The sequence below is a fragment of the Scyliorhinus canicula genome, chromosome 28 (genome assembly GCF_902713615.1).
Source record: "Scyliorhinus canicula chromosome 28, sScyCan1.1, whole genome shotgun sequence".
Lineage (NCBI taxonomy): Eukaryota > Metazoa > Chordata > Chondrichthyes > Carcharhiniformes > Scyliorhinidae > Scyliorhinus > Scyliorhinus canicula.
Window position 1 is genome coordinate 5,420,177 of NC_052173.1, and position 12,169 is coordinate 5,432,345.

A 12,169-nucleotide genomic window follows, 5' to 3' on the forward strand; every position below is an offset into this window, starting at 1 on the left:
ACTGTCGTCTGCTTGGGGGAAGGGTGGTTGGAGGCGGGCGTGCGTGCATCTGATGACATCTCCAGGAATAGGTCCCATCAGAGTTGGCAACCTCCATGCTACCGCAACTATATTGAACAAGATCCAAGTTCAATCCCGGCATCGAATGATCCCTTGCACAGATCCTGGCTGCCATTTGAAAATCATCTTCACCCTCCCTGTCAGTAGGAGTTGCATGAGGCAGGATGGGATATTGCAGTTTTCCCACGGGCCCCTGACTCTTGAACACCCAGACCACCATCTGGTGCCCAATCTGCTGGAGGACATACAAACTAGGAAAGCTCCTCTGACTGGCACTGATGAGTCAGAATGACAACTTAGGATGCAAATTTAATGCGAGAGCAGACATAAAGCTGCTTCAAGGCCTGGCAGTCCTTCTCTGACAATATCCCCTTTGTAAATCTGTTTTGACAGTTAGTTGTGGGCTAAAGTGACACGATCCGTGGATTTTTGCGTTTGAAGCTCAACAATTAAAAATGAATACAAAACATTGGTTTCAGCCGGACCATCATTGTGCAATGAATTGTGCCGCATTTGTTTGAGGCACAGCAATATTTGGGAACATGGATTTCTTATTGTCTGCGCTGACACACAATCTGGACAAGTGGGCAAAGTTGCAAAGGGTTGTTGGTAGCTGTGGGGTTATTTATTACGAAGGGCTGGTTTAGCTCAGTTGGCTGGACAGCTGGTTTGTGATGTGGAGCGTGGGTTCAATTCCCCGCACCGGCTGAGGTTATTCATGACCTTGACCTTGACCCTCGCCTGAGGTGTGGTGACCCTCAGGTTAAATCATCACCAGTCAGCTCTCCCCCCTCAAAGGGGAAAAGCAGCCAATGGTCACCTGCCGTCTTTACTTTTATTTATGAGGAATAAATATAGCAACAGTCAGAGCCCTCAGGTGAGAAAGGGAGAAGATACCTTTTGTGAGAATTGAGTTACGTTAAGAACTGATAAATACGAGTGTATTCAGAAGAGTAACTTGGAATACCAGTTATGAGTGGTGTATACTTTACATTTGTGTGGATCCTTCCTATTTATTCCCTTATTTCTCCTTTATTTTTGTGGGGAAGAAGCTGTTTTTGATTCTGTTCGTGCGTGTTCTCAGACTTCTGTATCTCCTGCCCGATGGAAGAAGTTGGAAAAGTGAGTAAGCCGGGTGGGAGGGGTCTTTGATTATGCTGCCCGCTTTCCCCAGGCAGCGGGAGGTGTAGATGGGAGGCAGGTTTGTGTGATGGACTGGGCGGTGTTCACGACTCTCTGTAGTTTCTTATGGTATTGGGCTGAGCAGTTGCCATACCAGGCTGTGATGCAGCCCGATACGATGCTTTCTATGGTGCATCTGGTCGTAGCGTCAACGTGGGTGGACCAGGACAGATTGTTGGTGATGTGCACAGCTAGAAATTTGAAGCTGTCAACAATGTCCACCTCGGCCCCATTGATGCAGACAGGAGTGTGTATGAGACTTAGCTTCCTGAAGTCGATGACCAGCTCCTTATTTGTCCATAGTTGGGAAAACCGCCCACACTTTCAGCGAAAGCTAAACCCTCTTGGTTCGCCAGCTGCCTTTTCACCAACAGGGGGAGACTTGTTTTCTGCAGCTGTGTGTGGTTGTGATGGTAGCTGCTTCTACTGTGGCCCATTTGTCCAGTTATTCTGCTATATCATTCTTTCCCGTCGATGTTACCCACCCTGTGGAACCGGCTTTTAGCTTGCAAGTCCCAATCCCCTTATTTCTCCACTTTGAAGTTAAGTCTTCTACACCCCATTGGTGTCCCCGGGTCACATAGGTAATCACCTTGTTTTTCTCACAGGTATGCTAATTTTCATATCGAAACATCCCTTCAGAGAGCTGTCCTTATCAATTTTCCTTTTTATTTTATCCCAGTTTCATTATTTAATCTTAATTTTCCCCAATTCTTAAGCTATTTCTGTGGAATTTATTACAAAATCTCTTTGAGCAACCGCATTGAAAAGTTTGGCGTGTTTACTGTAGCACAACATGAAAGCTTTTTTCATCTCCTCTGTTAAGTGTCAACACTAGTGGACTAAGGAAGACCGTGAACTCATTCAGACAACTGTGCCAGTGGACTGAATGAATTGGCTCGCCAATGAGGCGCAAATGTTGCTTGCCACTTTATCAGCCCAGCCTGGATGTTGTCCAGGTCTTGCTGCATGCACTGCTTCAGTATCTGAGGAGTCATGAATGGTACTGAATATTGCGCAATTATCAGTGAACTAGTAAACTGTTGACCAATTCAGGTGCACAGTGTGCAATTTCTGGGTGAGCTGCACTTGTCACAGCTCAATTGTCCCTCTGGTTATTCTAATTAAGAGCTGCTTAGCTACTTGAGCAGTGTACTTCTGCGCCAAGTATGCAGCTCTGTGAAGGGTCATATGGACTCTGAACAGTAACTCTGTTTCTCTCTCTACAGATAGAACATAGAACGATACAGAGCAGTACAGGCCCTTCGGCCCTCGATGTTGCACCGACATGGAAAAAAACGAAAGGCCATCTAACCTACACTATGCCCTTATCATCCATATGCTTATCCAATAAATTTTTAAATGCCCTCAATGTTGGCGAGTTCACTACTGTTGCAGGTAGGGCATTCCACGGCCTCACCACTCTTTGCGTAAAAAACCCACCTCTGACCTCTGTCCTATATCTATTACCCCTCAATTTGAGGCTATGTCCCCTCGTGCTAGCCACCTCCATCCGCGGTAGAAGGCTCTCGCTGTCCACCCTATCTAACCCTCTGATCATTTTGTATGCCTCTATTAAGTCACCTCTTAACCTTCTTCTCTCTAACGAAAACAACCTCAAGTCCATCAGCCTTTCCTCATAAGATTTTCCCTCCATACCAGGCAACATCCTGGTAAATCTCCTCTGCACCCGTTCCAAGGCTTCCATGTCCTTCCTATAATGAGGCGACCAGAACTGTACGCAATACTCCAAATGCGGCCGTACTAGAGTTTTGTACAACTGCAACATGACCTCATGGCTCCGGAACTCAATCCCTCTACCAATAAAGGCCAACACACCATAGGCCTTCTTCACAACCCTATCAACCTGGGTGGCAACTTTCAGGGATCTATGTACATGGACACCGAGATCCCTCTGCTAATCCACACTACCAAGAATTTTACCATTAGCCAAATATTCCGCATTCCTGTTATTCTTTCCAAAGTGAATCACCTCACACTTCTCCACATTAAACTCCATTTGCCACCTCTCAGCCCAGCTCTGCAGCTCATCTATGTCCCTCTGTAACCTGCAACATCCTTCCGCACTGTCTACAACTCCACCGACTTTAGTGTCGTCTGCAAATTTACTCACCCATCCTTCTGCGCCCTCCTCTAGGTCATTTATAAAAATGACAAACAGCAACGGCCCCAGAACAGATCCTTGTGGTACGCCACTTGTAACTGAACTCCATTCTGAACATTTCCCATCAACTACCACTCTCTGTCTTCTTTCAACTAGCCAATTTCTGATCCACATCTCTAAATCACCCTCAATCCCCAGCCTCCGTATTTTCTGCAATAGCCGACCGTGGGGAACCTTATCAAACGCTTTACTGAAATCCATATACACCACATCAACTGCTCTACCCTCGTCTACCTGTTCAGTCACCTTCTCAAAGAACTCGATAAGGTTTGTGAGGCATGACCTACCCTTCACAAAACCATGCTGACTATCCCTAATCATATTATTCCTATCTAGATGATTATAAATCGTATCTTTTATAATCCTCTCCAAGACCTTACCCACCACAGACGTTAGGCTCACCGGCCTATAGTTACCGGGGTTTTCTCTACTCCCCTTCTTGAACAAAGGGACCACATTTGCTATCCTCCAGTCCTCTGGCACTATTCCTGTAGCCAATGATGACCTAAAAATCAAAGCCAAAGGCTCAGCAATCTCTTCCCTGGCTTCCCAGAGAATCCTAGGATAAATCCCATCCGGCCCCGGGGACTTATCTATTTTCACCTTGTCCAGAATTGCCAACACTTCTTCCCTACGCACCTCAATGCCATCTATTCTAATAGCCTGGGTCTCAGCATTCTCCTCCACAATATTATCTTTTTCTTGAGTGAATACTGACGAAAAGTATTCATTTAGTATCTCGCTTATCTCCTCAGCCTCCACACACAACTTCCCACCACTGTCCTTGACTGGCCCTACTCTTACCCTAGTCATTCTTTTATTCCTGACATACCTATAGAAAGCTTTTGGGTTTTCCTTGATCCTACCTGCCAAAGACTTCTCATGTCCCCTCCTTGCTCGTCTCAGCTCTCTCTTTAGATCCTTCCTCGCTTCCTTGTAACTATCAAACGCCCCAACTGAAACTTCATGCCTCATCTTCACATAGGCCTCCTTCTTCCTCTTAACAAGAGATTCCACTTCTTTGGTAAACCACGGTTCCCTCGCTCGACCCCTTCCTCCCTGCCTGACTGGTACGTACTTATCAAGAACATGCAATAGCTGTTCCTTGAACAAGCTCCACATATCCAGTGTGCCCAACCCTTGCAGCCTACTTCTCCAACCAACACATCCTAAGTCATGTCTAATGGCATCATAATTGCCCTTCCCCCAGCTATAACTCTTGCCCTGCGGGGTATACTTATCCCTTTCCATCACTAACGTAAAGGTCACCGAATTGTGGTCACTGTTTCCAAAGTGCTCACCTACCTCCAGATCTAACACCTGGCCTGGTTCATTACCCAAAACCAAATCCAATGTGGCCTCGCCTCTTGTTGGCCTGTCAACATATTGTGTCATGAAACCCTCCTGCACACATTGTACAAAGAATGACCCATCTAATGTACTCGAACTATATCTTTTCCAGTCAATATTTGAAAAGTTAAAGTCTCCCATAACAACTACCCTGTTACTTTTGCTCTTTTCCAGAATCATCTTCGCCATCCTTTCCTCTACATCCCTAGAACTATTAGGTGGCCTATAGAAAACTCCCAACAGGGTGACCTCTCCTTTCCTGTTTCTAACCTCTGCCCATACTACCTCAGAAGAAGAGTCCCCATCTAGCATCCTTTCCGCCACCGTAATACTGTCCTTGACTAGCAGCGCCACACCTCCCCCTCTTTTGCCCCCTTCTCTGAGCTTACTAAAACACCTAAACCCCGGAACCTGCAACAACCATTCCTGTCCCTGCTCTATCCATGTCTCTGAAATGGCCACAACATCGAAGTCCCAGGTACCAACCCATGCTGCCAGTTCCCCTACATTATTTCGTATACTCCTGGCATTGAAGTAGACACACTTCAAACCACCTACCTGAACACTGGCACCCTCTTGCGAAGTCAAATCTGTGCTCCTGACCTCTATACTCTCAATCTCCCGTACCCCAAAACTACAATCCAGGTTCCCATGCCCCTGCTGAATTAGTTTAAACCCCCCCAAAGAGCACTAACAAATCGCCCCCCTGACAAACCTGAGTTTATCCAGCATTTTCTGTTCTTATTGTACTTTTTGTTCATTCGGTTGTACATGTGCGCTTGACAAAGTTAATGATTCCAACATTGGGCCTCCTTTCTAAAATGAGTAGTTGACAATAGTGGTTTTAATGCTGTAAGTGCTTTATTTTGTAAGACTCGTCACCCATAAACACTTTCTGTTGATTCCCTTAGTGTCTTTTATTTTGTCTTTATCGTTTTTGAGCCATGGATCATTAATGGAGACATACCTTTAAGTTGAGCAGAGGAAGTAAGTAAGTGTCAAAATAGCACAATGTGTTGTAAGGTTTTGTATTTTGGGCTGAAGAACCCAGACTTTATGGCACCCAAGAGATTAGAGGGTTTGTTTTGATTGGTTGGTTGGTGACCAATAGATTGGCCAGGGACAGTATTCTGCCTGATAACCAACAACGATTGGTCCCTGTCAGGTGGTGGTTTTCGAAGAGGAGCCAGGAGAAGTGACTGGACCCTCGAGCTTCTAGACCCTGGAAGGACCCTCCAAAAGAGCCCCCTACCTAGGCCCACACACTTGACCTGTCCCTGTAACCCCATCTAAGGACACTAAGGGACAATTTAACATGGCCAATCTACATAAACTGCACATCTTTGGACACTAAGGGACAATTTAACATGGCCAATCCACCTAACCTGTACATCTTTGGACACTAAGGGACAATTTAACATGGCCAATCCACCTAACCTGTACATCTTTGGACACTAAGGGACAATTTAGCATGGCCAATCCACCTAACCTACACATCTTTGGACACTAAGGGACAATTTAGCATGGCCAATCCACCTAACCTGCACATCTTTGGACACTAAGGGACAATTTAACATGGCCAATCCACCTAACCTGCACATCTTTGGACACTAAGGGACAATTTAACATGGCCAATCCACCTAACCTGTACATCTTTGGACACTAAGGGACAATTTAACATGGCCAATCTACATAACCTGCACATCTTTGGACACTAAGGGACAATTTAACATGGCCAATCCACCTAACCTGTACATCTTTGGACACTAAGGGACAATTTAACATGGCCAATCCACCTAACCTGTACACCTTTGGACACTAAGGGACAATTTAACATGGCCAATCCACCTAACCTGTACACCTTTGGGCACTAAGGGACAATTTAGCATGGCCAATCCATCTAAACTGTACATCATCTTTGAACCCTAAGGGACAATTTAACATGGTCAATCTACCTAACCTGCACATCTTTGAACTGTGGGAGGAAACCGGAGCACCCGGAGGAAACCCACGCAGATACAGGGAGAACGTGCAAACTCCACACAGTCACCCCAGGTCGGAATTGAACCGGGGTCCCTGCCACTGTAAAGCCACAGTGCGAACCACCGTGACACCGTGCTGCCCCATATAAGGAAAAAATTGCATTTTCATCATTTAAACCGCACAGAAGTCGCCTTAGATTATTACTTCTCCTTCGCAGGAAACTTTGCAGCAAACGTTTGTTTGTATGATGCAGTAAAACATTCCGAGGTGCTTCACAGGAATGATCCTGGAACAAAATTTGACATCGGGCCACATCGAGAGGTATTAGGAGAGGTGATCAATATGGTGAAGAGCGATGGGGTCGTTTCTGCCATGCATCAACCCACAACTGAATAGAATGGGGATCAATCCTTCTTGGCCTGAACGGTTTAGTATTACACTGGGCCAAATAATAAAAAAGATTGTTTTTTTTTGTTTCTTCCTAGCATGCGTCCAGTCAGGAAGCCCCTCTGCTGTCTTCTGCTTGTGTCTTTGCCTCTGGGAGTTTTCGTCCTTTGTCTCTGGTCGCTGAAGCCTTACCGTATTGTGGATGTGAAGTATCGACTTTCCGGTTTTTCAGACAGCCTTCTGGAATGTAGTCTTTGGGAGCCTTCTGAGAAATATGCCCACATATCCTTCAAAGTGAAAGAGCTAGTGGCTGAGTAAGTGTGCCCTTTTCCTGCTTCTGTGATAGATGCCATGTACCTTTATTCGTGGGTCAGCCTTTGCTCCATTGCAGCCCATTCACCAGCTGGAGCCTCCTTGGCAGCACTGACTTAGAATTCAGATCACCGACGGTCGAGATGTTTTGAGATTTGAAAATTGCGTTTTACAAATCGTTGAAAGAATTCATCTCCCCTTTGACCAATGCTGGGTAACCCGGGCCAGTGAGTAGGCCGTATGAGTGATCCTCCTTCATCTCAATGGGCCGCAAAATTGAAATCAGGATTGTTCACTGACCGTGACCCCATGAATAAGATTAAATACATTTAATCTTAACGAGTTATAGAAAATGCTTCATCATTTCTATATTAAAGGAACTCCCATCAACTTCAAATGGTGAAAACAATGGAAATATTTCCACTTTGGACACAGAGGGAGTGCACGGCTCTCACACTCAATGTTGTGGGCAATCAGCACACACCTCACTTCACTTGTCCTCGCTTTACGTGAGAATCACTTCAGTCACACCGGCAGTGGCTTGGGTTACCCAACAACACAAGTAGGCTCAGTCAGGGTATTGGAATAACTGGTGTAAAGTGAACCCTAGGGTGCTTCAGGTCAATGAAAACAGAAGTTCTGGGAGATATGGGGGGATAGTGTTTAATGGCTGACCTTCTGCTGCCCAAACTCCAAATCATTCTCAATTGATGCTGGAGCAGAGAATATATTTCCCCCTGTCACATAGTCATTGATGTGTGGGACTTGGTGACATGTTGGCCAGAATGTTATCGGCCACTTGGACCCGTGAATTCGGGTGCTGTGCTATTGTTAGTGAGCTTGCTACCTGCTCGCCCACCCCATGGCAACTTTGTGAGCGGCAGGGAAGGGTCGGCTGGGTTGCCTGCCTGTGGCCCAATTAAGGCCCTTAAATGGGTGATTAATGCCCAATTCGGCACCTCATCCTGCCGCTGCACTGATTTGACGGGTGGCAGCAAAGGCTGGTGCTCAACACGCCGCCTGGCAGCTTTACCCAGTGGGCAATTGAAGAGGGCAGTGGCTATCGTTCCTGGCACTGCAGGTGCAGAGAGCTGCTGCCGCCTGATTGGCTGGCAGCTCTATGGGGCAGTGTTTCCTCTTGGAGATGGATGGGGGCTCACCCCCCCCCCCTCCCCCACCATTTATCGTGGGCTTTGGGTTACCACCCTCCCTTTATGATCCATCCCATAATGCTAGCAAGGATGATTGACACTTTCAAAAAGGAGTTGGATAAATCTGGTTGGCAACGGGGCGGATGATTGTTAAAATGGATATAAAACGAGCTAGGTATTCCTCTGAATGCATTAGCTCCTGTTCTACTGTCGTAGAGGGAGGGAAGGAATGTTGTGATTGATTTTCCTCTCTCTGATGTCCCATGTTCATCGGTTTATGGTGTTGTCTACCCCCGTAAGGGCAGGTTTTACTTCAGCCTTGAAAGGATATGAATATCAATGATTTTTGTTTCTCCTTTCCGAGTAAATCATTCCCTTTGAAGCAATGGAACAGGCCTGAGGCATGTCTCTGCCCCATCTCCTGGGCCTGAATGCTTCCCTTGTGCCTTACTGACCCCTTCATTGTTTGATCCAGAATATCTTTAAGAAACTCGGAAAGAAAAGCAAAGTGGAGGTTGAAGCTGTTGTCAAACTGATGTCCGAAAGCCCATTTTCTTTAGGACCCTTACAACATTCAGATATTCAGCGTTTCATCTCGCTGGTAAAATATTCAATGTATCTCATCGGAACATCCCGGTCCATTCGATCGAATGGAACCTTCCTCCAGTAACTGGAAGAGATAATACGTTATTAAATTTCCGAATCATGAATTTGGGGCCTTGATCAACTTGGGCATTGCGAGCTGGTCGATTGTGAATTCTGGAGTGACTTTATTTGAGTAAGCAGCAGTGAACTTTGGTAACACCACGGGATTCTTTATTCTAGGTTACTGCCAAAGAATGGCTGCCGATGTGCGAAAGAGGAGCCCGTGATAAAGCTGCCATTCGCCAAGCATCTTTTCCATCAGGTTTCAGTCCATCAGTTTGAGCAGGTTTTCAAAGAAGCGGAACGAGAGGAGTTGAAGAAAAGGAGGGAACGGGAATACCAGCATTACCTACAGAGGTAAGTGGTTCATAGCAAAATGCGCACATTTTAAAAAATATATATATTTTTATGAAGGGGCAATTTAGCGTGGCCAATACACCTACCCTGCACATACATATATCATAGAATTTACAGTGCAGAAGGAGGCCATTCGGCCCATCAAGTCTGCACCGGCTCTTGGAAAGAGCACCCTACCCAAGGTCACCACCTCCACCCTATCCCCATAACCCAGTAACCCCACCCAACACCATGGCCAATCCACCTAACCTGCACATCTTTGGGTTGTGGAGGTGAAACCCACGCAGACACGGGGGAGAATGTGCAAACTCCACACGGACAGTGACCTGGGGCTGGGATCGAACCCGGGTCCTCGGCGCCGTGAGGCAGCAGGGCTAACCCCTGCGCCACTGTCCTGCCCGACAAGTGTACATTCTGACCTGCCATTTTAACAGAGGCTCCAGTATAGGCATCCAGGGTTCATGCCCTTTGGGGCAGCACGGTAGCATTGTGGATAGCACAAATGCTTCACAGCTCCAGGGTCCCAGGTTCGATTCCTGGCTGGGTCACTGGCTGTGCGGAGTCTGCACATCCTCCCCGTGTGTGCGTGGGTTTCCTCCGGGTGCTCCGGTTTCCTCCCACAGTCCAAAGATGTGCAGGTTAGGTGGATTGGCCACGATAAATTGCCCAAGAGCCGGTGCAGACTCGATGGACCGAATGGCCTCCTTCTGCACTGTAAATTCTATGATTCTATGCCTGAAACAGGCGCTAGGCTAAATTGATGTAGAGTTGACGCCTATTCCAGGACCTGTTGAGCACTGTGCCTGTTGTGTTCAGGACAACTAAATTGACATGTGGCCTAACCGGCCGGGGTCCTTTTAAAGGACACCCCCCGCAAGTAACGTGGGCTTTGAAAAATATACGTCACTGAGTGTGGAGCTGAGTGAAACAGGAAATAGCTGCCTCTCACACTGTTGCTGATGTCACCCACTCATTTTCCTCCTGATTGGTCGCTCCGCTGTTATTTTTGGAAGCACATAGAGACACCTGAAGAATGGTCTCTCCCCAGGGCATCCAGAGGTGACTATGACAATGTTACACCATGGCTGTGCAGGCTGCCATCCTACACTGACCATTCATTAACAGCAACCTGGATATTCGGCCTGATTACCAAAGGTTTCGTCACAGATCGGTTTTGAGCAGCATCTCTAAGGGGGGAGAGAGAGAGAGGTAGAGAAAGAGAGAGGTTTAAGGAGGGAATTCCAGAGCGGAGGAGACTTGACAGCTGAAGGCATGGTCGCCAGTGGTGGAACGACCCATGGAGTCTCATGATGTGCCAACCCAATCAATGGGCCATTCCAATATTCCCCAGCCACCAGGAGCAAACAGCTGAAGATGCACATCGCTGGTTGCAAATAGTGATCTTTGAGATGCATAGTTGGGGCACAATTCTCCGATCCCCAGGCCGGGTGGGAGAATCGCGGGAGTGCCGGGCGATTCCCGCCATGCCGCCCTGGCACCCGCACGCGATTCTCCCACCCCCCCAAAACTGCGTGCCGCGTTTCACGACAGGCCGCTCGGAGAATCGCCGCTCGCCGTTTGTAGCAGGCGAGCGGCAATTCTCCAGCCCAGATGGGCCGAACGGCCTGCCCAATCCGACGGGTTCACGCCGGCGCCAGCCACACCTGGTCGCTGCCGGCGTCAACAGCGCATGACCACTGCGTGTGGGGCCTGTGGGGGGGGGGGGGGGGGGGGGGGGGGGGGGGGGGGGGGGGGGGGGGGGGGAGGGACGATCGAGCACCAGGAGGGCGCTCAGGAGGGGTCTGGCCCACGATCGGTGCCCACCGATCGGCGGGCCGGCGTCTCTAAAGGACGCACTCTTTTCCTCCGCCACCCCGCAAGATCAATCCTCCATGTCTTGTGGGGCGCCCGCGGGGAGGACGGCAACCGTGCATGCACGGGTGACGTAATTTGAGCGGCGCCGGCCGCGTAATTTATGTGGCGCCGCGGAGGCCCGTCACGCGTAATTGACGCGACACCGCTCCTAGCCCCCCGGGGGGGGGGGGGGGGGGTGAATAGGGGGCGAGGAGCGGCTTCCGACGCCGGAGTGAAACAGTCCGGTTTTCACTCCGGCGTCGGCACTTAGTCTCCCGATGGGAGAATTTTGCCCTTGGTCTCTGCGGTGGCCATCTTTGTTGTCAACATGTAACACTAGATCGTGCAGGCCTTCTGTGTTTAATTTATCCACAACTCCACCTAGATTGGGATTACTCAACAAGTAAAGTTAGTTTTCTTTTTCTGAAAGCCTCAGATGTTCTCTCTGAACTTCCTGTTCTGTTGTTCTCTCTGATCTTTGCACAGGTCACATTCTCCTGCTGATGTGATAATCATTGCCAAAGCCAACACACCTTTGGAGTATCCCACTCAAGGGTTGCAAGTGCGGCCCCTAAAAACCATCGTGATCCCAGGTCAGAAACTAATGCAAACCATAACCAAGAGATGTATACTAACCTTAGAGACCGTGATTGCTCGACTTATTGTTTGGTAAGCGTATGTAACTGAGGAGATAAATGGAGTT

General features: G+C 48.0%; 1 protein-coding gene across 1 annotated transcript in view; it reads left to right on the forward strand.

Annotated features, from left to right (window-relative positions):
- LOC119958083 (beta-1,4 N-acetylgalactosaminyltransferase 1-like) overlaps window positions 1-12,169 on the forward strand; it is a 161,707-nt gene that overhangs the window by 39,062 nt on the left and 110,476 nt on the right. The window contains exons 2-4 of the mRNA XM_038786310.1: window positions 7,246-7,461; window positions 9,436-9,612; window positions 11,953-12,059. Of these exons, the coding sequence (XP_038642238.1) occupies window positions 7,246-7,461; window positions 9,436-9,612; window positions 11,953-12,059 (500 nt within the window). The remainder of the gene's footprint in view (window positions 1-7,245; window positions 7,462-9,435; window positions 9,613-11,952; window positions 12,060-12,169) is intronic.